The sequence below is a fragment of the Harpia harpyja genome, chromosome Z (genome assembly GCF_026419915.1).
Source record: "Harpia harpyja isolate bHarHar1 chromosome Z, bHarHar1 primary haplotype, whole genome shotgun sequence".
NCBI lineage: Eukaryota > Metazoa > Chordata > Aves > Accipitriformes > Accipitridae > Harpia > Harpia harpyja.
In genome coordinates, this window is record NC_068969.1 from 11,705,998 (window position 1) to 11,733,988 (window position 27,991).

Here is a 27,991-nt window from a genome sequence, read left to right on the forward strand (position 1 = left end):
GTGCACTGCATGAGCATTCAGCCTTCCCAAGCCAAACATGGCCAGCCTGCATTTCAAAATTCAGAAAGCTTATGGAATTTTTTTTGGTGTAATTTGAAAAGGACACGTTAATGAAATAATTTCTAATCGCAATACTACATATTTAGATAGAACAGATTCAACGTACTTCATACAAAGTACAACCAAATCTGCAAGCTTGACCACATTTATGTTACTAACATGCCTACCCCACAGCTACACTTCAGTAAAGGATACAACGTCCAGAGAATTATCTTCACATTTATAGTGTTTTTCATCACGGACGCAGCGAGCTAAAAATGTAAGTGAAGCAGGGGTGAAGTAAGACAAGCAGGAAGACTAGAAAGCACAAGGCACCTGGGAACCTCTGAGCACAGTAAGTTTATGAGTACCAGTGACAAAAATATAGTCACAGACTGGTGGAATAGTCAGAACTCAGAAGAATTAATGTATTCTCCAGGCGACATCTGAATATTTTCTTGAATTGCTCTAAAGCACTCTACAGTTGCAGGCAGAAATCCCTGATCTTAGCACAAAGGATATTTTTCAATCATTTGTCATTTTACAGCTCAGACACAGAAGCACGTTAGTGCCTATCAGCTGAGCTTCAATAACTGCGAATATACTCCTTGGCACATCATATGCACAACAGAACATCTTCACTGGGATTTAAAGAGAGATCTAAGGTTATGAATTTATAGCACATTTGTGATGGGGTTTGAGCATTCAGACAGTTACTATCACAGAGATAAACAGCGAGTCATTAATCCACAGAAACGTGACAGTATAGTTGAGTGCAATAGTTTTCTCAGCACTTGTGCTATTTTGAAATCTTGAATCAATTGTTTACAGAAGCTCTTCACTTGTGTTCACAGCAGTAAGTGCTCTACATACCAGTGAATCTTTAATAATTCCTAACGTGCAGCATGTATATAATAGTGGTTTGTTTTATTTAAACGATAAAACCCAGCACACATAATGGATAAATAGTTCATGATGAGTGGAAAACACAAGTTTTCAAACAGAACAAGCACTTTGTGTTTGTTGATAAAGTTGTAACTTTCAGTCAGAATTACACAACAGTAACTGTATTACAAACCAGTTCCAAACACAACAGGGGGAAAACACTTTGTATGCAACACAAATCAAGTAAAGTATGTAGGCATAATGGCATAGAAAATAAAAGTTATTTAACAGAAGAGCCCATACATCAGCAACTGAAACTGCGAATTAAAACATAAGATGGTGCCCCAGGGGGAACACTTCGCACAAAGAGAGTACAGATGGCAAGTCTATGAAGACCAGACTACTTGACCAATGCCAAGGAATGCAAGTCTCTCTTCAAAAGTTCCAGGGACGTAAAGTGAAAAGTTAATGTTCAGAGCCATTGTGCATTTCAAACTTTCTTGTGACCTAAAAACCTATCCTGCTTTCCAGGAAAATTTCCAGTTTTCAACGGAAATGTTTTATACATTGCATTAGCATCAGATCTGATGCCCTAAAAGGGGAAAAGTAAGGGTAAAAGCCCTCCAAGAAAACAAAAATTGATTACTGTGTAACAACGAAAGTACATGACATCTAGTGCAACAGTCAAAGGAAACGCTTCCTATTTTTCTTTCAGCACAGTAGTACCCAACTACTTTATAAAAACCAACAAAATAATAAATAATAATAATACCAATGTATTATTAAAGCAGACAAATAAAACAAAACTCACTGAGCAATGAAAGAGTGAAGAATAGGCTCTCCAATGTCATGAAAGCCCCCGGGCTGACAGCTCTATGCAAGGGATACCAGCGCTTGCTGCTGCATGTAGCAGGGACAGCATATTCATTCTCTCATAAGTAAATTGGATTCTACCTGGTTGTAAGTATAAATTGGGAGTAACTCTAGACATTCAATGGTTGAAATGAGAATACAATTGAACCAATAACTGCTGCTCATACTAAAGAAAACAGAGGAACAAGTATTGCCTTACAGAAGCCCCGAAACTGTAATACAACTTGCTCTCAAGTTATTATAGCCCTAACACATAGATATGCGGATTGGAAATTAAGAAACCCATGTCTAGGCAGTTTTGCCTGTTTGGCTTCTATCAGTTCACAGTATTATTTCATCTCTGTCATCACTTACAAAATGGGATTAATAATGCTGCAATTCTTTATACAATACCTTGAAACACACAGCCCTTTTTTATTCTGAAGAAAAGCTACATAATATTTATTAAGTTGATGAAACAGCCTGATCCTTTTAATTTCATGTTTAAACAACTCCACTGAGGTCTAAAGATCTTGATTTATTTCTGATTTTACAAATTTTAAAAAAGGCTTTTCATGAAGATGTAATTCATGAGTTTAACATTTCATCAAATATGCTTTTGTTAACTGCAGTTGAGCAGGCACATTACTCAAGGTCATAAACTGTAAGTCAAATCACAGGCAACTGAGCAGCTCCTGCCCTTTTTCTGTAGTCTCCATGCCTACCACAGAAGGCTAATTATTTTACAACAAAACTTGAGAAGTGTATTTTTTTCCCCTAAAGCCATATTTGTTCATTGTTTCACTATTTCTGCTTCCAGAACATGAATTCATGTCTGCAGTTCATATTTTCCCATCAGAACCACAGTCCTTGATCCATCTGTACACCAGCAAGAAGAATCATGTTGAAGGTGAATTACATCCTTAAGAAGCACTAGCTTTAGACAGATGTGAAATTTAAACCACAACAAAAGAAAATGTATATACAGAGTTCAAAAGTCAAATAAGAATCAGGGGTATCTCTCAGCTTGCCTAAGCTGTGGGTCTTCCAAGGTTGCTGGTTAAAAAAAAAAACCACACACAAAAAAACCCCAACCCACAAAACAGCTAAGTTCTTTATATTTTCTGGAAAATTAAGAATAATGCCCACTACCAGTTTCTGTACCTGTACCCTCATTATGGCTGTTTTTTGGGCCACAATATATTGGGAAAGTAATCAATAGCTATCTGTATCCACTTCTATGATCTAAATTGAGAGAGAAATTTTCTACCTTTTGTCTGTTATTTTGGGAAAGAGTCTATAAGAATCTCTGGAATACGTACATTCACTATTCCAATATTTTTCTCCAAAACTGTTCACAGGAGGATAAAATCTTGCCACTAGCTCTTCTTTTTTCTTTAAACCTTAACTGAAAAAAGGATTAATATAAAATGGCACATGACATGAGCCAACAGCTGCTACTGCCGTTGCATTAAAAGTTAGAAAGAAAGGACATAGTCAACAGAACATCTTCCTTAGTACAGTTCTATAAGGTACCCTCACCTTATACAGCCAAAGATCAAGTGTCACTAAGGGCAATAGAGAACGGCTTGCGGAACTTTGCCAGTTATATTATCTTGCTGTGGCAGGAACACTGATGAGTATCAAGTGCTTCGAAATGCGGAAAGTCTTGTCGCAACGTGATGTTCAGAAGGTACCAGGAGGAGGGAGTGAAAAAAGAAAAGATGTATTTGCTAAAAGCTTGATCTTTTTGTGTTCTTACAACTATAAGATGCTAGAAATTAAGGAGAATTATTAGATCATCCAGTGAACAGCTCAATCTATGAGATATTTCCCGAAAGTATATTTTTCAGTTACATTTCCAGACTGTTTTACAAGTCTTAGAAATTAGGTAACCACCAGCTTTCTTCTGAAGATTAATCCCAATCTGACAATGAACACAATGGATCAAAACACACCACTATGACAAGCAATTTTAAAAAAAAATTATCAACAGTCAATAACAACAGGCTACTGGCTGACCTGATAACTAACGTAAAAATCAAACACACTGCAAAAGCTCCACAAGATGATCTGATACTGCTAGTAAACAAAAACATTAGAGTCCTCTTCACTGCGCTGCCATAAATGTGCTGGTAACTTATTTAATCTCTCTAGACATCTGCCTGATGTCTTTGGAACATAGGTGACACCTTCCTTCATTGGGGTAGAAAAGGATAAACTCCATCTGCTTGTGAAACATTCAGGCACTAGCAGGAGGACTACCACTACAAAATATCAGGGAAAAGGACTTGAAACAATTACTATCCATTATACTCATACTTACATAATAAATATAGCAATAAAATTCACATACGAATGTACAAAAATTCAAACTGTGCAGCTTTGCCCAGAATTATGGCAGACAAGAACTCTGCATATAATGCATATGTTGCCAGAGCTGTCTCCTGCAAAAAACCATGCCTTAACCTCTTTGCCTTGTATTGAAATAGGTAGATTGTGGCAAGTTATTTAAGCACCTAAGCTGTTTGAATTCATTCTTATATTGAATATATTACTTTTGTCACTCCTACGTTTTTTTCTTTAATTATCAGTGTAATATTTGCAGAAAAACAGCCCTGCAAAAATAAAGTTTCCTCATCTAAGCAATAAATTGCCGTTATGAGGAGTGAAGATCTAGATGTCCAGAAAGCCATGAGTATTACATGAGCTCCTTTTTTAGGACAAGTCCCAAGATGTGCTGACATAAAAAACAGAAGTCATGGAAATATAGAAGCAAAAGTCTCAGGGTATTGTTTTGTACCAAAATAGATATTTATATCTTTAGGGGGGAAAAAAAAAAAAAAAAAGAGCCAGCAAATGTATTGCTGAACTGTGACTGGTCTAAAAAAGGGAGTTCCCTGACTATGTAAGATTTGTCAGCCTTACCCAAAATAAAGCAAGTGGGGTTGGTTGTTTTTAAAATCTGTTAGGACCAAGCGACCCTGTTAAGGGAGTTAAAGTTTATTCTAGTCTCTTCTGCTGTCCTGAAGCTCCTATTTTATCTTAGTCACTTCTATAGTCCAGTCTTTCACAAGAACGCCCGAATCCAACCTTTAAGTCGTTTCCTACACCATGCACTTTTCTGAGTATGTCTGAGTGACCAGCACTCACACATACTGGAACAGGGGTTTCTGCACTCTGTGCACTGCACAGAAAAGCCTCACCCTCCTGAAAAACTTGGGATGAGACAAAGGATGCCATATACAACCCCCTATGTCAGAAGTTTGCTGTTCAGGAAATGAGTGATTGAAAGTAGTGTCATAATATACAGCTGAGCAAATGAAAAAAAAAAAATTAATAGTACACTTTCCTTCTCGATACTACAACTGTGGTAAGAAAAGAGGGGAGATCAGCAACTGCACTGGGATACAAAGAGCCAGTAACATGGAGTAGTGTTCCAGGTGCTAAAAACATCCACTTTTCAGGACCTAGAACACACAGGGATCATATACACAGCTCTCCAAAGAACAGCCAAAATGCACGTGTTGTCTTGGGTCAGTGTTGAGCAAAAGCCCATGCTGAAATTCATGAAACCTCTTTGGACACAACACAGTGAAACCAAATGGCATGGATGTTCAAACTGCAGCTCCATCTTCCTCCAAGCACTACATACAGCATTCCTTTGTATAGCCTTGGCTGTGAGCCACTGGTTTCCCCAGTTAACGCTGAGACATGCTGTAAAGCTTTTATATTTGTGGAAGCACATTGAGAAAGTGCCTGAAAAGTGCCAGTACGTATCTGAAATGCCACCAGCCTGTACCATCTTAAAATCACATGCAGCATTAAGATAAGATTGATAATTGACACAAATAAAACAGGTCTAATAAACCCAATTTAATAAAGGAAATAAATTTATAACTACTGCAATCTTTCTCCTTTCATGATGACCAAATACGGTACACTGGATCAGCTTTCAACTCTCAGCAAAGCTGGGGGAAGGGGAAAGACTTGTTTAACAGTTGGTCCCATTTAATCATACAAAGCTGGAAGAAGGCAAAAGGGTAATAATTTAGCGATGAAGAAACTCAAAAGACCTAGAAAAGCATGGCAGCCTCTAGAGATGGGGTTTGCCAAAAGGCTATTTTGGGGATGGATCGGGCTACAAAGCTGCTATTAAGCTTCAATCCTTAAAATAAGCCCATAAACTCAGAAAATATTTATCCATAAGGGTGGCAGCCCAATAAAAGTTTTATGAATGTTTTAAAACTGCCCTGTCAAGGGGCTAGCCGCTCAGTCACCTCCCTCCTTCCTAAAAAACAACACATTCAAGAAAGCGGGCCCATGTGTCAGGTTCCTAAGCGGGAATGACAGGGCGGCCTGAAAAATGGCTCCGCACCTCCTGCACCCCCCCATGAAGCCAGAAGAGCACACACACCTCCCCGTCTCTCCCACTGCTGCTGGGGAAGGGGACCCTGCCACAGCCTTCCCTCCGCTACCGCAGGAGACGAGCATCACCTGCCTCTACCCATTTTCTCTGAGATCTTTTCCTTCTCCCTGTTAGCTATCACCTGTTGGGGAAGGGGAAAAAAACCCAAGAGTATACATAAATAAGGGACACCATGGGGAAATACAAAACCAATCTGGTTTTGAAGTTCGTATTTCTAAAAGCATCCTGGGACCAGAGATCATAAGAACATATGGTTTGTGCTCCTCAAATAAAGCAGTCACTGTTCATGTGGCACTGGCTTACAGAGATGGACTGCGGGCCAAATATAAAGGGAGAAGAAAAGTCCACTTGGACCTCCATGTGTCCCGGTTTTGTTAACACTTAAGGCTTAAGAGGAAAATCAGGCTGAAGTAATGCAGACAAGAGACAGTGAATTTAAGTAAAGGAACATAAAATTCATTTATGAAACTCTGTGTGAAGTCTAGAAACGCCAGACAGAAGAGGGATGCCACTTCTCCCTCCTGCCACACATTTTTTCCTTTCCTATCTCCCCACCATCACTAAATCTAAACTCCACACAAAGCTTGGCACCTTCCTCAAAATCCAGGGGGGGAATAATCACAGGCAGCAAAATCAAAATGGGATGGAAGATGAGAGCCAGTGACCAATAAAAAACTGTTTGCAGCCAATCAGACTCCCACAGCTCACGTGCAGAATTATTTCCACAATAATCTGGTCCAATTATTAGGAACAACTTTCAGAAAAAATGAACTTCAATTTGTTCACAGTCATTCCACTCTTCCTAGGCAGTACCATCCTACATGGCTCCTTTAATTTCTTTCTCAAATAAAACATATATAGACTTAAACCCAACACAAAATCCCCAAACAAAAATACCCCAACCTCCTGGCAGAACAGAGCCACCCACTCTTAAGGCTGAGGGTCTGACACTCACTCGTGCAATGGAGCACACGTGACTCCCCAGGCCGGCAGTGGAGATGTGAGGCTGTAGCCAGTCCAGGGATGGTTGGCAAGACAGATGTTTCCTGTCACCAGTGTCATGTTTGCGCTGTTACAGATTTTTTTTTTTTTTAAATGTATTGTGTTACACCATCTATCTTAGTGAATTGTCCATCTTGTAAAATTCTTTTAATTATGTTATTTTCTTCTTATCTGCATTAACTAAAATTATTTATACTATTATAACCTTGGTGTCAAACATTGGCTATAAACATTGTTGCAACAGTTATTAGATAAGGATTCACATACATACATACGCACACATACACGAGTAATTTACTTTACAACTGCTCTGAAATGCTGTAACATGATTTTGTTTCCCCAACACACTTCTCTACCAAAAAGGAAAAAAAAAAAAAAAAAAAAAGGCTAGAGGAACAAGATCCAATCTGCCTTCCCCCAGGATCTCAAAGCAGCAATCTTCCTGAAGATGGCACAACACTGTCCTGTATTTGAAGCCTTGTTGGCCACTTCTTTCTGGAGGAGCAGAGCAGTTGCTGAGCCAGAGTTTGGCAGCAGTAAGTGCTCTGTTAGATTAAGTTTCAGCATAATGTTCTCGATAGGAATCGGAGCACCATCCCTAAAGTGCAACGGGAGGGTAAAACGCCAACCATCAAGATGGATGGTTTGTTTTTATTTTTATAGAGATTTTCTAAACCTCAACTTTCACCTCTTAGCCCCCTCCCCCTCCTGTTCTCAGTCACCTCCAATAGCCCATCTGTCTGCTTCATTTAATAGAAACCTATATTTCCTAGCTAATGGATGCATTTGGCTAAAAAGATAATCTCTTTGTGTTCGCTTCAGCTATCACATTCCTGTTATATTAATACTGATTAAATACAAAACTCAACATTTAAGTCAGACCCCACACATTATTTAAAAGCGACAAGATGTTCATATTTTGGCACTTTGAAACCTCAGCCAGCATGGAATTGGCCTCCTCCTCCCACTCTGAACACCTCACCTTTCAGCTGGGATGCCACCCATACAGATTTTTACAGGACAGGATACTTTAATAGCACCATCCTATTTGAGACCACCAGACAAAGTTCAGGTTTCCTGAAAAGCTCTAGGACTGGCACAAACCTATCCCAAGAAAACTACGACACTGCAGGTCAAGCAACACGACGCTGGGGATTACAAGTCAGGAAGGGTCAGCACAGATCTTGGCTCTCAGAAATGTCCAGTGGTGATTCACAGCCCACATTTGTACCTCAGTTTCCCCCATCTGCGTGCAAGGATATTTCACAAACCACAATGTAGGTGTGTGGCTAGTTTATTAATGTCTGTTTGGGTCTGCATGGCTACAGACTGGAGGTGCTGCAGAAAAATGAAGTACGAGTTGCCAGACATCAAATCGGCGAAAACTAATTCAACAAATTCTGGGATTTAAGCCAACTTCATAACATGTCACATTTTAAAAGCAGCCAGTCACACGCGTGATAGAGCACGCTTCTAACCCTGAGCAAAGTCGTCCTCAAATTCCAGAACAACTCCCCTCGTCAGAATTATATTGCAATAAGACCCAGATGAATTTGCACCATTCCTTTTCTCACTTCTCATGCGACCATCACAAGCCTCAGTGGAGGAGGAAGACTGGGATAATGATAGCCATGGAAATGAACCTCATGAGATGCATGCTCTAACTCACCGTATTGTTTAACACATAACCATTGCTAATTTTTAAATAAAAATTATTGGCATGGCTACTTATTTATTCAGGGTTTATCCTAGTCAATTTAATGGACTACCACCACCAAGTCAATAGCAGCACAAATTAGTAAGACACAACCTCAAAGTTCTGGTGAAATTAGTCATGCATGTCACCGATTTTTCAAAACTGCAATTCAGTAAGAGCCTAAGTTATATGTTCTATCATCTTTGTGTGCAAATATCAAGTCTGAGAATGGAAGCACAATAGTTACATACACTACATATGCAAATCATTTATGAGTTACTGAAGACAGACCCAGTGTTCCAACCACTCTGATTACACCCACCTCTCCTAGAGACTAGGTACAAGCTGCAGACACTCCACTCAGCCAGTACCTTTCCTAAAAAGGGATGCGACACCTCCCAAGCAACTTTGGAGCAGATGAGGTTATACCATGGTCAGGAAAGCTCCCCTGGGATGTCAAGAAGGCTAATCTAACCTTCTGAGATCCGTATAAACAAACAACTGAACATGGAGAGCCTTGAACCAAGGGACTGCTGTTTACCTAACCCCTGAACTGCAAAAGACATCAATCCCTGCCTTATTAAAGAAATGCATACACTAGCCAGGCATGCCTGCTTGATCAGCTCTCTCCCATTCACAGCTTCTCCGGGGTCGGAGGAAGTTCCAACAGGCCCTGTTCCATAAATAAAATCCTTCTGGCTGGCGATAACTAAATTGTATTAAGACTAGCTCAGACAGCTTCAATTAGAAATAATAGGCAGGGGTGTACTGAAATACCCTCCATCAATTTGCTTACAGCTGGTCTTTTCCTCCTTTTCCATCCCAAACCAATTCTAACTACCTGGTTCAATGAAAGTAGCAGAGAATCTATAACATGCTTCCACTTATTGTAAGTGTAATCCATATTTATGTGTGTCCTGAAATCAAAACCACATCTAATAGAAAAGCAAAAGCTTTAAGTTCAGAGAGAATCAACAGGTCTTTAACAGGAGATTCCCAACCATCAGCAAGCAACACAAGGAAACTTCAGATTCTGAATAACACAGACCCTTCCCCCAGGTTTACAGGGCTCCTCTCTCTCCTTAACCATCCTAAAAGCAACAATTTGTGTATATTACAAATCCATCCTTTCTTTACAAAAATTAGAGAAAGTAAGGTTATTCAACCAAACTCATTTGCAAAACTCTACAGCACAGTCTCCTTACAAGTATCAGTATTTTTTCTGTAAGATTTTGAGCTTTAATAAAGACATTTTAAATCTGTTGTTAATCTACCTATAATTTTTTCCAAATGCCAAATAAATTTGATTTTTTTTCCTGTGCTTATAAGAAACAAGTTCTAAATGAAAATCACTGCTGCTTTTGCTCCAGCATACATTTACTCTGAAACCTAATCATATATTTCAGAGTAAACACTAGTGAAATGCACGATGATCAACTGGACAGAAATAGTCAAGTTATTCTATTTTCACAGGTGTGAGAAATTAATTTGATTTTTCATAAGAATAAATTGTCAAATATTAAAAGATATGCATATTTCAGGATTTTCTCCAAAAACTTTCATTTCTATTTGGCCTTCATATGGCTTAGTGAATGGAAAAGGGTTCTTAAAATATTCAACTTCTTTTAAAAGAAAAAGCAACTCAAGACAGAGCCTGGGTCACTAAACCCAACTAAAATCAATTACACGATGTCCTCAAACTACTTAAGAGCATAATAAGGAAAATATGAAGAAAAACTAGGGAAAAAAGTCAGGGATTGGGGAATCAGGCATCCATTTCCACATGAACTCCACAGGGACTATTATCTTTGCACATCTTCTGAGGAGGTACTTATGAGAACAGTCAATTGTAATGAGCCATGAAAAGAAAATCCTTAGTTCATGATATACAGCCTGCTCCTGTCAGCAGGAACTTGCATTCTTTAGCACATTTTCAGTTCTTGAAAATGTCTTCTTTCTCTCGTGCCTGTAGCGTTACCTGGCACACACTGCTTGGCACAGCCTATGTTACCATTGTGCTAGCTTGAAAAGATAATTCATTGCAATCATAAAGAAAACAAATGCATATTCTCCATGTTGTATTCATGTTATAATACCAATCCTGATGAGCTGATACTTCAGGAACACGCAGGCAAATAGTCCCTTGCCTAACACATCCATACATTAACTGGTCAAATTAGAAAGAGGGAATGCTGTTCTTCTTTCACAGATGGAAAACTGAGAAGGTAAACAAATGCATTCAGAAGTAAATACATACCTGGCAGCAAAACCATGTACTGAATTAAAAATCCTCAGGTGCACAGCAAAAGGCTGTACCATACAAACAATATTCTTCATTTATATACAAAGAGACGGTTTAGGATGAAACAACAAAGTAATTGAAGGGATGGCACAGGTCCATTTTCTCAGTTCAGGGTTCTGTAGTTAATATGTTCACTTTATAAAAAAACAAAAAGCAGCTGAGGCTGCTCACGGTTATGTGGGCATGGGTGGTTGGCAGAGGAAGGGCCTGTAGGAGTAAGAAAAGGTAAATGGCCAAACAGAGAGGGAATTGAGCGGGGAAGGGAGAGTAGAGATAGATTAGGGTAAGACATCGGAAAAATGAAACTGGGTAACTCATCAGTTGTAACAGGGAAGAACAGGTTCTCTGAATTACCAAATTGTCTTGATTTCCTAGTCTGGAATAGATGTGGGGGATGAGGGGGAAAGGGGTAGGGGGAATTGAGGGGTCAGAGGTTTAAAAAACTATTATGATAAAACCCACAGCACAAAAGTACACCATATGGAATTCTTGTGATTGAAGTTACAACCTCAGATATTAGACGAAAGACTTTTTTAAGCAGGATGATGGTTTTCTCTACTATTACCTATAACTTTTATTCCAGGTATTAAGTAATTTTAAAGTATTCTCTGCAGCTTTTTTTTAATGCAATAATACTGTAGTTACAGGCAGGAAATGCTTTTGTTGCTTATGTATAATACTATACAAAATCATGTTACAGCAGACCCCCCCCCATCAAAACAGGTCTATTGAAGCTCCAGTTATTTCCTATTCTTTATTAAACACCAAAACTGCTTTGTGAAAACACAAACCAAAGACTGCTTTACGCAGACTTCCTTGAAATCAATGCGCGCTATTAAGAACAACTATTTTTTTTTGTCCCCAAATTCAAAACATGGATCAGCCTCTCAAGGTTAACGTCCTTGTCACACAACAGTTCTCATCCACTGAGCACTGGCCACTGTTGCGAGTCAATACTTCAAATAGCCTACAAATTGCAAACCACAAAGCTCTATGCTTCCAGGAAGCCCCCATGGTGTATGTTTTTACTCAGACTTCAAAAAGATATCAGAACAAACACTGGTGGAAAGGAAAGGTGAAAGGCCCAAGGGATGAATGATCAAAATCAAGTAAATAAGCACAAACAGTTTACAGAAAGGGAAAGAAATTTCATTGCAAGAGGGCAATCTGAATGCATGAGCTACCCTTGTGGAGACATTTACTAAGATCAAAGTTAAATTACATAAAGGCTTGGAACAAGTATTTTCCACCCAAACACTGCAAAGCCATGAGTGAGGACTGTAACATCCAAAGACGGTTGCATCCCATTTTGCACACTAGAAAGCAGAGACAGAGATGGAGGAAATAATTCCTGCTTTGGTATTGTATAAATAAACTACAGACCTGGCAACACAATCTAGATCTCATGGCTTCCACTTCCTTGCTCTAGGGAAACAAGAAGGCTCTTGGAGAAAGCTGCCCACTAGAAGTAGGACAGAGCGAGCTCCTTGTGAACAGCTTGCCCCGAAATCCCATGCTGCACCTGCGCACACAGTAATTCAGTCATCCCTCACCAAAACAAGTAACCCTTCAACATAAAATTCCACTTTAAACAGCTACAGAAGTAAAGAAGCAATTATAAAACTTGCAAGTCCCCAGCACGTTTTTTGGAGTATTTAAAGCAATCATTAAAAAGTACTATGTTTTGGTAGTTCAGTCCCGTAACCAAATCCACAGGGATCCTCCGAATCCCTCACATTTAGCTGTACTGACATCAGTTAAGTCCTTCACAAGAGAAGTCCTTTCCTTCCCACAAGGACAATGCTTAACTGAGCAGCAGTGAACCAATACAAATTTTTATCAGACATATATTTTGTTACTCTTCAGAAGAAACTGTACTTGGTCCCTTCAGTATTTTTTTTTAAAAAGGCACACACTGAAGCATCCCAAACCTGTAAAGAAAAGTAGAAGGGTTCTTATGTTGAACTAGATGATAATTATTAAAAAAAAAAAAAAAAAAGATATTCCCATTTGCTCTAGGAGATATAAGGTATTACAGGATTATTTTTTTTTTGGTGTTCTAAGGTTGCTCAGCCAAACTGTATAGACACATAATAAAAACACTGTTAGCTATATTCTTTCTCAAAAAAAAAAAAATTTTCACACTTGAAATTACAGCAAGAGTGTATTGAATTTGCAAAATGAAACACCTAAAAGGACAACAAAAAAAAATACAAACAGAAGGTAGCACACACATCCTGCTCTTGTGTGCAGGATGTGTACACTAAACTTCTGTAGTATTTCATGAAAGTAAGAGTGATCATGTTGTTCCATGCCATGTTCTAATCCAAATTGTTTGCAATTTCAGCAGCATAAACCCAGCAAACTCAAAATTAAATGCAGGATTTGATCTGTAAGGAACAGGATATTTGGTCTGTAGTGACTGTAGCAAGGCATCTCCACTTAAAGTGAAAAATATCCAAAATGACAATGCAGCAGAAATTTTAAAACTTGAATACAGTTCTATTCCACAGTTGTATGTTTATGCAACTTTGCAACTATCACGTATGCAAAATAAGGTAGGTTTGCTTTTATAGGGGAAATAAGCTTATTCATTTCCTCATTCTGAAAATTTTGCCACCCACCAACATGGTTCTTTTTTCCCTCCTTTTTCCTTCAAAAAGGTAACCTTCAGTAAAAGAATACCATTTAACAAAGGACTTCCTAAGCACATCAGGCAAGGCTCATGACAGCCTGATGGGACAGTTTATACAACAGCAGTATAAAGACAAGAGGTATTAGATAATTTGGAAAAGGTCACTGGATAGGTTAATAGTGACGTGATGGCAAATACAAGCTCAGAATGCAGCAGCCTGCTCACCTATATCAATTACAGAGATGTCCTGCCAGTGATCTGGACTGTGCAATAGGGTCCAAGTAGCTTACATTTGCTGTTGTAATTATTCAAAATTCAGCAAAGTAGCAGTCCTAAATACATAAAATGCTTCTTGTCTCCCAGGGAATGCAACTTTCCACAATAACTACATTCCCCAAAATAACAAAGCCTGGATTAACTGGAAAGACTTACGACCACAAGAGACCCTACACAGAAGTAAGGTTATAATACGCAGCAGCACTACCAGCTCTCAGTTTTACCACAAATCTCAAGATAAGTGCACTTCTTTTGAAATCCCAGATCCTAAAAACATGCAACTGAGTGCAAATCTCAGTTTGTTTAATTTACATATCTAGCTCCTGTGGCTTAGAAGAATCTTATATATATGACCTGAGTTTATCTAAGAAAAGAAACAATCTTTACAGAATTTTATTTTTTTCTTTCAAATAAAAGAAAAATCATTCTTTGGGGGCTTACCATTGTGAGTACTTTGGACAGCTGACTACCAATGTCACTGCCAACTGAAATAACAACTGTTCAGTTTCAAAATACTTGTAAAAACCCACAGTTGTCTCCCAAGCTCTCCCCACACTATCAGATGCACATTTTATCCTCAAATTAAGATAAACAACTTCTAACTATAGCATCTTTCTAATTTGCAACAAGGATTTGAAACTTAACTTTAGGATACTAGTAGAGCAATCGCTGGTTTTGGAGGCAAAAAAGGAAACTGTTAATTAGCATGCACTTGGAAAAGACTATTTTGGCAGCTAAATTCTTGTCAGTCTCCATCTGCACAGGGCAATCTCAAGCACAGAGCTAGACTGAATTTTCTCTTCAATCCTTCCTTTCAAGAGCTCGCAATATAACAACACTAGAGCATCTACAGGTCAGAAAAAAATCCCCTCTACCCCGCACACCCTACAGCAGCTTGAAACTGATGGCAGAAATACTTGAGGGCAGAATAAGCAGTTACTGGCATAAGACTTCAGAGACCAAGAAAGATGGGTGGGGGGACAACAGCAGTAGCAGACTGGAATAAAGAACAGAAGCAAATAGGAGAGAGATAAAAGCATTAGCAGAAACTAGTCAAAGTGAAGGGGGGCTCAATGGAGATTGGAAGCTAATATTAAGAGAAGAAAATATACGTAAGTGATCGCCAGGTGGGGGGTTTTTTTGGTTGTGGGGTTGTGGTTTTTTTTTTTCCTTTCCCAAGTGGTAGAGGTTCTGTAGAAGTAGATACCCATGCTGTGGCCAAACAAATCCCATCTGCTGGAATTATTTTTCCTTTCTTAATAGGATTTTTTTTCCTTAAATTGCACAAATAATTAATTTCATATTTACAGCAGGACTCCAGTGAAGTGCAATAAAGGAGTTGATTACTCACTGAGGAGAAAAAAAAATAGTATGGGATAATAGGTCAATTACGAAGCATCACCCAAACCTAGCAATGTTTTCCTTGTTTGTGTCAGTGTGGGGAATGCAATCACCTAACTGGACCTGGTATCAGAATGCATCTCACAATGGAGAGCTAATTAAGATATTCTTTTTTATATTCTGAAGTTTTAAATGCTTACCTTCGCCACCTTAACACTCGTCTTTTCAAAGTAATTTTCTCCAGACTGAGGCAGCGCCTACCTCTTTACTGCTTTCAAAATACAAACAAAAAGCTCACAAAAACACACTCTGCAGAGTAGAAGTAATAGAAATAATAACCTAAGCATGAACACAAAAGCCAGCGAAGCCCAGGGTTAAAGTTGGGTTTGCTTTGAGGCTAAGCTCACACCAGTGCAAGTATAAGATGCTTTGCTATTCAGGGTAGGGAAAAGGGTTCTGTATACATTGCTCTTTACCACCATTGAACAATCAGTCAGAGAGCAATATGACTTTTTCCTGAAGACCACCCATAGCCCTAGCCTCCAGGGGAGTGTGATTGTCATTGGTGTATGTAATGAGTACGGAAGAAACACTGAGAGTTCTTCGTATGGTGTAGAGCCACCAATGGTCCTTCCATTGCATTAATGACACCTTCCTGCAGCTCCTCTTGCACAGAAATAAAAAGGGGGGGGCGGGAAGGCTCCATCTTATTCTTCTCAATTACCCAGAAGACCAGTGTGTAGCCTAATCTGCACCCAACACAAAGGCTTGCACAGGAACTGAACCTTTTTCTTCCATAGAAGCACTCAAATGCTCCTACATCACCTGATGCCTTATAATTCCGTAATCCAATCTGCTTGATCCCAGAAGAGCAACATACTACACACATGCTCCAATGGCAACTTAAAATCCAAAGAAGAATCAGCCTCCCCTGGGCACAGCATCCATTCTAGTGTGCAATGACCAGCTGCCCCTGAAAACAACCTTACAATCAATACATCACCCTTCAAAGTTCTAAGTTTAGAGACTTAGTCCTGCAATTCTGTCGTTACAGCCAAGACCAGGATCTAGTGGTACTAACATGAATGAGACAGCAAGTTAATGACAACTTCTGTTTTCATTCAGAAGGAATGTGCACAAATCTTGACTTTGATTCCACAAAAAGAACACTCTAATGTCAATAAATCTGGATATCCAGCTCCAAAGGTCAATATGGGCTTATAGGACATCCCCACTTAAAAGGTAGGCTTGATTCCTTCAGGCCAACCTTTTTGTAAAAATGCAGTACAAACTCCTAGTTCCTATGTGGTCACCAGGACTTTCACATCACTACAGTTTAATCCGCTCAAGAGGGGATCATACAGGGAAGTGATGCTTCCCTGGCAACAATCCTCTCCCAGCCTCTGTCCATACTACACTAGCCAACTTTCACAAAAAGGAGAGGAGATTTATGCTTGAAGTACCCCTTAAGGATTTTAGGTTTTGTTTGTTTTAGAGGGTAGGGGAAGAGAGACTGTGAAAGAACAAGCAGAGCTAATCTCCAGCTTTTAAATAAAACACAGCTATACAGATTTCTTTGCCCTTGGGCTTTTGTTTTTCCTCTTGACTGAAATCCTGCTCAGCCTCACCTGATACTGACAGGGATGGCAACCCACCAGACCCTTGCAGCCAACAATTTTTTATTTTCTTTTATTAGAAGAGGAGCCAGGCTGGGCAAACACGGACATTAAATGTGCCTAAATTTCATTTGGCCTATGAGAAGAAGATTATCCTATTTTAATGCAACACAAGCAAAGAATTCCAAATGTCAAGATCTCCCACAAAAAAGTATGCTGCTTAGTGACAGGATGTTTAATTATTCTCAGTGCAATGAAAAGGTTTAGACTGCCCCATTCCTGCTGATGTCAGTAAGGACTGCCCTCCAAATTACAAAGTTAGGAATATGACATTTATCTACAGTCAACTATTTAAAGCTTGTCTCCTACAGTTGTTTAAAAACCCCTGTAACTAATATTCCACAAATGCCAGCTATGTTGGTGTGTTGAGAGCTACCTGAAGAAAGTGACACACCCCATGAATAATTTAAAAAATAATAATAATAAAAAAACCACAATTAAGATATTTCTAAAGGGGGAATTTATAGAAAACAATGTGACACATTATTTTGCTGTTGCATTTTTCCATCTTTGCATAACTCTAATTTCCCTCATACTATTTAACCTCTATTTGACTTCCTTGCTTAAGTGGAGTGCTAAAAAATAACTGGTTTGAATCCCACTTTTAAACCCACAGTTTTTAACTGGAATTAAAATTATGCAGAGTAGTGCTGTTCACTGACACCTCTTACAACAAAGCTTTCCCACTGTTATTAACCACTTTGCAAGCCACTGTGTGATCCCATCCAATGAAAAAAGTATGTGGCAAAATCTAAAAACACCAAAGACACACCATCTCCACAATATGCTAAGGGGGAAACACATATTCAGCATTTCTACCCTTAATTTACACACATAAGAATACAAGGGATTCTCAAGAATAAGGCATATTGGTTAATTCTTACCACTTTATGTCATCTTACACCAACACTGTAGGATCCCAGAGGCATTGTGTCCCCTGAACTAGGGAGCACATCCGTGCTATTACTTCAGAACAGACTTTTATGGCACATTCAACCCCTCCAGCACGACAAGCAGTGGAAACAGTGAAAACAGACTTGCTCTCTCAGATGCAATAAACACTTATAAATGCAAGGCAAAAAGTTACTAGCATCAAAAGACAAGGTCACAAACAAGTTTGTCTTCACTTGTTGTAAGAAACTTAACTACTGTTATCCTGACCAGGTAAAAAGAACAGAAAAGTAAAAAAGCTTGTATTCCAATATTCTCATTTGTATCTCTTATTAAAAGTGTGCCTTTTATTACATTTAAATTTGCTCAATTCAGAAACGTGTTCAGCTGTTACAAGCGTTAGATATGCACTGCTTCTTTCACATTAAGAAATAAGGTAGCTTTTAACTCATCTCACATATAGCAATTTTTACTGTATCAAGTCAAAAAGAGGAAAAAAGAATTGCAGTCAAACACACCGCAGTGACTCAGAAAGGATGAACACTTTACTAGCAACTAGACAGTAAAGGCAGAGACAGAAAGGAAAGTGAACTATGCCTGAGACCAGGTATGTTCCAATTAGATTTAAGAAGTCGCTACATTTTACAATAATCGAGCACAAAACAACTGCAACATACCAAAACCAATGAAATGGGCATATCTAGAGCCAATCTTTTAAAAGATGTCATGAGACACATCAACAGATCATGATTTTGCAAACCAAGCAGAGTTTTACAGGGTCAATTCTTGGGTGACAGTTAAACAAAATCCACAATTAGCACTAAGTTATTCAAACGATTCACTGAACTTTCCCCTGAAATTCTTATCAACTGGCATAACATTCCTAGGTGCAACATATGTTGAAATAAGCATTTTTCCAAAGACTGTCATTGTTAGCTTTTGTCTTCTTTAGAATAAGACACTTAAACATCCAGTTCCTGCCTCCCCAAACTTGTTCTTGATTTCAAAGGTGAACAATACTTTTCACTCATTTACCTTGACTATATAATGCAGTATTCCCATTTACAACTAAAACAGCTGCCACATATCACCCACCTCAGCAAGAAGCACTTCATCAGTAGCTCATTCCCTCATACACACACTCTAGCATAACTTACAAAGCACTGTAGTTTAAATTGCCTTTCAAATCCTGTTTGTTTTTTAAGTAGCTTGTTAAACTAAGCAAAAGTCTCTTGTGAGTTTAGAGATTATGTCCCCCTTTTTATGTATTTGATCATACAACCAGTCTGGAAAGTAAGCGCCATCCTGTCAATTAACAGTCCTTGAAACTTTTTCCTCAGTTAAAACACAAACAGGTCCACAATCCAGCCCTACAAAATAGCAGATCTGCCAGCAACAACTTTTTTTTTTTTTTTTTTAAAAAACTAGATGCTTCTGCAAACAGTCTAGAAAGTAGGTTATACCTTGTCATTCAAGCAATAAAAGCATGCCTGAACACAAAACCAGAAACGAGATGAAAAATACATTGTCTTTCTACTTTCCACAACCCTGCTGCCTGTCCGTTTTACCGAGACAGGCACTAGCAAACATCCAGGCAAACTACACCTGTACTCTCAAAATGAAACTACATCTTCCTCCTCTGCAAAGGTGATCTGGCAGCACAAGAAATCTCTGCTAAATAGCATCTCTCAATAGTCAAGTTACACTTAGCTTTATTTCAGGTTATTAGCTTTACTTCTACCTCCTTGGACCACCCTAAGGGATTCTTCTCCATTATGTTCTTCAACAACTTGCAGATAATCATATCTCCCACTTAGACATCATTTAGCCAAGTTTCATGCATTTCTTTTCATCTTTCCCTCATAAATCAATCCCTTCAGCCTCTCCAGCATTCTTGCTCCTCTTCCCTGAATTTCTTCCAAACTGCTGACATCTTTCAGTGACTGAGGAACGTCCAACTGCATGCTGTATTCTAGATGTGTGTTTTGTACTCTAAAGAAATATAATTAACCCTTTTCAAGAAATATTAATGCTCCAAGCCTGGAATAAATCTAAATCAGAGATTTCTTTTTTTTTTTTTCCAGAATGGATAGTAATTATCCCCATTTCACAGAGCAGAAGAGCACAGCAAAGAATCTGACTTATTGCTGCACGCAAGTAGTGCCAGAATAAGAAACAGATCCGTGTTCTGCCATTCCCAGTCGTGAGGTCTGCCAAGTTTCAGCCCACAGACAACGCAAGACAATGTTCCCAGGCTGTGATCTATAGGCAAACACAAGCCATTTCCAAGTGACTATGGAACAACACTTGGGGAGCCCAACACTTGCTCGTGTGAGCGGGCACAGTGCCGGAGGCTGTTGGCACCAGCGGGACCATGTCATACCCTACAATGTGCCATAGTCTGCTACTACCTTAAGTAGTCAGGACACACATCTCCAATATATCTACCTGATTTTTATTGCTATGTAGAGGTTTGTTTCTAAAGCCAGCCCTCAGCTATCATCACATTAACTACCCGAACAAGCTATTCAAGTCCAAAACTTAAGACTGGTTTTACGTACAAGAGGACTGACTGACTGCCAGGCTGAGGCAGTCCAAGGCAGTTTTCAACTTGCACATTTCCTTCCCTTCCCTCCCACTCCCCGATCCTTTTGTGAAGGAGTCGCAGGGAAATAACTTCAGAAAAATTAAAAAGAGCTCTTCGCAAAAGAAATCTGTAAGAGAGGCTATACAAGGGGAGGCAAGGCTGAAGGATAGGGGGGAAGGGAGAGAAGAGTACGGTCAGTTAAATTTAATTTAAAAAAAAACACCAAAACCCCCCATAAAAACCCTAAACACCCACAAACAGGATGCAGACACATTAAAAAAGCAACACTGACCTAACAAAGGAATGTGAACTGCAGTTGACTTAAACAGCATCACAGCAATAGCCCTCCCCCTACACACAAATCTCTGCAACTCTTAAAGACACAGGTTTTTAGGCCCTTCCAAATTCTGTGGTTCTTTCCGCTGCTAGCCACATGTTGTTTGATACTCTTAGCTTGAGCTATTTTAGCTTATTGCCTCTTCTTTCCAGACAACAATAGTACCCAAGTTTGACCCAGACTACAGCAAAGCAAAATAAGTTGTATTATTCTGCCTATCTTAGAGAGGTATTAAATTCTAGTATTCTGCTACGTATTCTTCTCATTGAAAGAACAAACTATAATGGGTCCTCTGTTTCATAGTCTGCTGTTAAACATCAGAAGAATATAACCAAGATTAGATAATGAACACCTTGGTGAAAGGTATCATTTCTTCCCACTACTCAATCTACAGAACAAAAAGCAATTTTCTAAATCTGTGTACGATTTTCTTAATATGACTGCTGGTTCACAATTATAGTTCCTGCTTACATCCCCAATGGTGACAAAGACTCCTTATTAGGCTTCTCCCGTGAAGAACCATTTCCTCCATCCAAAATGTGGAAATGGCAATGTAAATGTCATCCTCCTGTTGTTCTTCTCTTTCATCATATTTTTGCCTCCAGGAGAGAAAAGCTAGTAAGAACACTACATTTTTAAGCAAGATATCATCTTGATTTTCAGCTTGAACCCTTTTCAGCGTTAAGGTCATTTACAAACCGTTTCACCACCTACCGAAAGGTACCTATCTCAGTGAACGCTTAAAAGCTTTTCTATACTAGAAAATGCAAAACATACATAAATCTGGTGCAACTTCTTTCTTTAAATATGCATTGTGCTTGCTAATTAGGCTCTCAGACCTATTTGCAAAGTCTAGTTTTTGGTGACAAAACTGGAATTACAGCTAGACTGGAATACAGGAGGTTTTTTGTCTAGTCAGAAATTCTTATCTTGTGATCGGAAGAAAAAAGGAAATTTGCTGAGGGTCAAAATCAGTGCAGTCACATCAAGCCTTAAGTTAAACGGAAAAAAGAGTCCATCTTCAGCAAGAAATCCAGAAACTTCAGTTTTCTCTGTAGATCAATCACTATGTGACTGTTTGCTGTCATAGAACATCATGACTTCTTTTCTCCACTTGTACAGCACACAATCTCATTCGTCTCCCTAAAGAGGGCGGAGGATTAGCTAGTAACAAATGGGCTGAAGACACTACAGAAATACAAAAGTACTCCTTAGTATCGTTAAAATCTTATCCCACAATCTGAGTTAAATGCAGCACCTATTATTGCCTTTTGAAAAGGCTCAGAACAACTTTCCTACCTCAAGGAGAAAAAAAACCCAGCAATGACACTTACAAACTCTAGCACCAATCATTCCCCATGCTCTAAACTAAGGAGGCATAAATCCTTGCTGTAATTCACCAAGGATGAAAAATACAATAATATATAATATCATAAAACCAGGAGACACAAGCAATAAAAAAACCTCTCAAACACTCATTTATCAAGCAGGTTTTGCTTCAAGGCAAGTTATGTAGTAAATTGGCTCTGTTCTGCATGTTAAGGAACTTGCATCCACTATACTATATTTAATAAGTAGCTACAGGTAAAAATGGTTGCAGGTTTACTGTCCTTTGTTTGTTCAAAAGGGCTCTGGTGCAAATCATACATATATTAAGAGAGGAAAGATTTCCACAAACCTTTCTGGGCAGAGCATGATTTCTATGTTACTGACACTTAATAAGAAGTCATTTTAAGACCTGAATTTGATGACACAGGAGACATGGCTTCAGGCCATTCAGTCTCACAATGTAAGTCAGAGCCACCATCATTTAATTAGAAGAGATACAATCCACCAAATCATCAGTGGTCCAATGGGGTATGAGTTGATTTCAAAACTTCAGGAGACTATCGGTAACATTCAGACTGGCATTATGGAAAGATCCTCTACACTTGACATAGATTAGTATTTGTTAGCTCGTAAGCACCTACCTGGAATTCGGATTTTAAATTTGCCACTTTGTCCAAAACCACCATCTATTATTCCATCTTCTCCTGTAGATAGTTTGACTTTTAGACCCACGAAAATCTGGATGTTTGTTTCCTTTTTAAACAATGAACGACCAATCACACTGTAATCATCCATCACCTGCAAAACAAATAGGGCTTCATGAGCCTACAATCTAAAGTGACAAGAAAAATTATGCCTATGATATACACTAAGTTTGGTAACTTCTACCACCCTGCCCTTGGAAAACCATTTACCCCCAGATGAACAAAACTCTATGTGAGCCATTAAGGCAACTTTCATCTAAAACCATAAAAGACTTTGTGAATTAATATATTTCTGCTTTCAGCTCCTTTCTTATAACATAAGAGAAATAAAACCTGCAACAGAACATTCTGTAAAGATCAGTTAATTAAAATCTTTTATGCTTTGAAATCTTTCCATGAAAGTCACTTAAGCACCTATGCTCACAAAAAGTTTATTCCATTATTTATCCTACAGCTAAGTACATTATCACCTATGTAAACATTCTCTGTCTCTTAGCTCCAGACCTGCACTCCAACAGCTACACTTCCAAAGAAACGACAGAATTACTCAGAGTTTCTAAAGAGAGCCTTTTAAATATTCACCTTTACATACACATTGATTTGTTAAACTAAAAGCCTTATGACCATTGTATCCAATTTTAATTTCAAGGTTTGTAACCCAGTGGGAAGAACCATTCCAAGTTGAATTCTTAATTAAGCTATCAGGAACAAGAGGCAGCAAGGTTGGTGGGTAAGGCAAGATAAACAACCCTCCCTTAGGCATTACAAAGTATAAGGTGCAGTCAAGTGAGCCTAATCCTGTAGGTGTGAATATCCTTGTATACCTAATGCCTGGAGTTACTCTAACTCGTAGCCACAGCAAGAACATTTATTTACTTATCAGAAGAAATAAGGGGATATTACTTAAATCTTTTCAAGATTTCCTTTTTTTTTTTTTTGGTGGCAAAAGTTGCAGCTCTTCTTCATATCTAAAGAGCAACTTTTAGATAAACCTAAGGGTTTCAAAGATCAAAGTGACTTAGAACAGTAAAGAATTATAACCCATTTTGAACACTCCCCTTTATTCAGTTTAAATGACTCAAAGTATTGCTGGTTTATTAAGCTACTCTCCTTCCCTGAAGCCTCCTCCATAAACAGTAGTGCATATACAGACTCAAATCCCTAGCATTGTTGTTTATTATTTTGTTACATATGTATGCCTCTATTTTAGTGCCAGCCTCAGTATAGCAGTAAATCTAGCATCAGAAATTTAGTTTTTGTTTTATTTTAAATAGGGTTTACTTGCTCAGCTATAAACAGTGTTTAAAGGGCTGTGCAATATTAGAGAGCACTGGCAGGACCTCACCCTTTCCCAGACCACATGATGCACATGCAGGATGAGAAATGTCTACAGCCCTTCTTTCTTCTTTCACATGGAGATGACAACAGTACAGGCAGCTCCGCTCCCAGCTGGGTGTGGAATCAAGGCTGTAGGCAGAAGCACTCAGATGTCTCAACAACATTCGCTGCCTGAACATCCACTCATCTTTTCCCAAAAGGTCACATTTCTGGGTTTTTTTGGCTGTGTCTGTCCTCTCCCATCCCCTCAACAAGCACTGCTTCGAAATAGCTTGTGAACCTTTAGTGGTAGTATCACTGCTTGGCAACCCCTGGCTTAAATTTAAAACTGAATAATGTCTTTTACTAGAGCTACTGATAATAGGTGGTGGGAGAGGGGGACGATAAGCTTTCAGGCACACTTGCCTGCCTTCAGGTCTGAAAGAAAAGACTAGCGGAAAAAGAACCTGTTAATTCCAACCTGAAGAAGCACTTACATTCTCAAAACCTTTTTCATTTTTCCAGTTGCATTAGCTGGTGAAATAAAAATATTACCTCTTCCTATAAATCTTTTATTCCTAAAACAAGAATTTCAAAACTGAACATCCCTCTCCTGCACCACTGCCTATGTGCTTCCTGCCCATGTTTGAAATAGACAGTCTCTTACACTCCATTGAGGATCTTCCATAATATCTATTATTTTGTAGTTATCCCCCCCAAAATGGCACAGGAAGTCAACTTTAAAGACAACATCTTTTATTTTTCCAAGAGCACTTCAAAGTTATCTTTAACTTAATTAAAAACGGAATTACAGGGTGAGCAGTCATAGTAGCCTAACATGGTTCAGTTTAGAGCCTCCCCAGCAAGGCTGTCAGAAAAAAACTCAGAATTACTTCTGTGAACAAGTGACATACCTTTTGATTTTAAAACACCATCTTTTACAAGTATATGTGCTTTTTAGGGTCTTGCTCTTGTACACACAGTTTAGGAAAGTAACCAAGGGCTCCAGCTGCACTGTTCCTTTCACTCCAATGGTCAACTTGTTAAAAAAATCCCTCCTTTAGCTGATTGTTATGTTCTGTCCATATCACCATTATTCCTTGGGCATCTCTATAGGCCTTTAGCAGTGCTGAGATAGTAAGTGAATAGTGACTTGCCTGAATGACTGTTTGGAATAAAACCTTTATGTCCCAAAGTCTCAGTCTCATACACTAAATACCATACATCCCATCCTGTGTTGTCCATCCCTCCGAGTTAGCCTATCCCTGAAGAAGACTAAACAATAAGAGAATGCCTGACGTAACAAGAACTAAGATAACTGATCAGTCTTTGCAGTAAAATAAATGGGTGAAGGAGAAAACTGCTACATAGGAAACCTCATTTTCTCAACTTTAAGAGCATGTTAGAAAAATAAAAGAGAAATTAAATTTTTGTTTTAGACATGTTTTGTAAAAAGGCACAGAAATGCATGTTGTTCTCTCCAACTGAAACTCAACACTTCCAATTACTTTACCAGCAATTTACCTCCAATCGCTGGATTTTAAGTTAATCCCCTTTGAGTTCCCAGAACATCTACAATGGCAATCACTTTGCCTATTAGCTGAACAGCCTTTTGGGAGATCTTTCTGCTTTTCTCTCACACACTCTTTTTTTGTTATAAAATATTATTAACTTAAATAGCCAAATGCCACAAAGACAGTGAGGGATAGACAGTAAGGGATACACAGTCTGCTCTGAAGCAGCAGCAAGGGGCCTAGCAATGAGGGCAGACTAATTTTATTAACTTCAGGGAAACTTCAAAAAGCTTTAGGGCTTTAATGCCAGACAGAGACGACCCCAAAAGTCAGTTTAAGTGCTGCATAAACAAAGGATTAGGGCAAGAAAAAGCTGAAGGCTCCTTGCATTTCTTGTTTATATTGTCATATGACCTAGTAGGAGTGGGAGAGGGCTGCCTCTCTGACTTTAATCCCCCATGGTGTACAGTGGCGTTTCAGTTCACTGACCTACATTACGATAATATTTTTTTAAATTTATGGGCAGAGGTGCAGCATCAAACTCACTTAAGGACTTTAAAAAAAGAAAAGGGGCGGGGGGGAGAAATACCCAGAGAAAAAAAATTTCTGGCTGGTATAGTCTCCCCCTCTCACTTAGGTTAGATCAGCAGCTTAGAAAGGGATTTCAAGTTCAAAGGGAACGTCTCTGTTACTCTTGTTTTATGGCTTAGACCAGAGGACACAATAGCACTGAGTTTATGAAATATCCCTTCCCACTTGGCTTTTGTGTTTGCAGGAAAAAAGTAAACAGCACTTTATAACCATAGGTGAAGTATGTGCATCTCTGGCACATAACACTTTTGCTAATACCAAGAAGTTCATAGAAAAAAATTAACCACCTCACTCTCCCCATCTAAGCAGTACTTACGCTACTGTATATTGTTAGCAAAACCACAATTAAGGCTACATGTGTTGGCATTCAGTGCAAACCATAATATAATTCCAAGGAAAAATAACTCTGCAATTTCCTTTTGAGCAGGGACAGCAAGCTATACTGTCCAGCCTGTTAAACCACCTTCATTTCTGAGATAACTTAGAAGTTACTGACATCTGAACACCCTCTCAAACAATCCATCACACACATTGAGAGCAAATAACTCTGCGTCTCAACATATCTGTAGGGGGAAGAAAAAAAAAAAAAAAGGAATCAGAACAGAAACACACAGGAAGAAACAAAGCAGTGCCAGAATGAGAAGGGAAGTAAGAAAAGTTTTGAGATGCAGAAAGTAAAAGCACTGAATATTAAATACTAGAAAGAGACGAGAGAAAAAAAGAATAACCTTTTCTGATTTAATCTAAAATTATATTGTCTTAAATAGAAATAAAACAATTTTTTTAAAAAGGATAAAAATAAGTCTGAGGATTATTCTTAGCAAACTGATAAATGGCCCATTGAAACCAAAGCAGAAAACAACAGGAGGGGAAAAAGAACAAAAAGAACCTATGACTAACACTGAAAATACAAAGTATTTTTATTACTTTACTTGTTTGTACTTTAGAAAAAGTACACTTGAGACATCATCATGATCAGTGACAGCTCATTTCTAGAAAACAGTTTCAAGCACTTTCTGACAACACTGTGTCAGAAATGGGAATACTTTGGAGGCTGCAAATTCTGTTCTTTTTGTAACATGGCTTCATGCATTAAGAAAAATGATGGTACATGAGACTGCAAAAAGAGTGAAGGAGAAAGGAACTGAGAGGATTTCACCGATGATTAGGTTTGCAGCTTTTTTGATTCTCCAAAGACTGTTCTAGCTTATAGTGTTGTTACCAAGAACTAGGTGAATGACTTAGTACAAAGAACGAATTATTTGGTCAGCCACACTGTTTCCTCAAGAGCTTACATCAGCATAAAAATATTAAAGGCTTTTCTCCCTGCAATTCACTCCAGCACTAGAAGCTTTCAGTTGTGTGCTGGGCTCTAAAGACCTTCTTTCTCACCATCCACCAAGCGAACAAACTAAACTTCTGCCTTTGAACATCCATCCAGGAGGAAGGAATGGAGATGAAAAGTTCATCTCCTTCAGTACTTCATGTCTCATTACTGCTGTTTTAATAGAGCAAGAAGCCATCACATAGACATTTCTGCATATCCACTAACTGGTTTTCAGATGCTTGTCCCATCTCTCCCCAGCCT

General features: G+C 38.7%; 1 protein-coding gene across 3 annotated transcripts in view; it reads right to left on the reverse strand.

Annotated features, from left to right (window-relative positions):
• Positions 1-27,991, reverse strand: part of EEFSEC (eukaryotic elongation factor, selenocysteine-tRNA specific) — a 129,334-nt gene that overhangs the window by 19,463 nt on the left and 81,880 nt on the right. For 2 of the 3 annotated variants that reach the window (XM_052776856.1, XM_052776857.1), the window contains exon 6: positions 22,919-23,075. The exons of the other annotated variant lie outside the window; for it this stretch is intronic. In XM_052776856.1, coding sequence (XP_052632816.1) covers positions 22,919-23,075 — 157 coding nt within the window. The remainder of the gene's footprint in view (positions 1-22,918; positions 23,076-27,991) is intronic. 3 annotated transcript variants of the gene reach the window in all.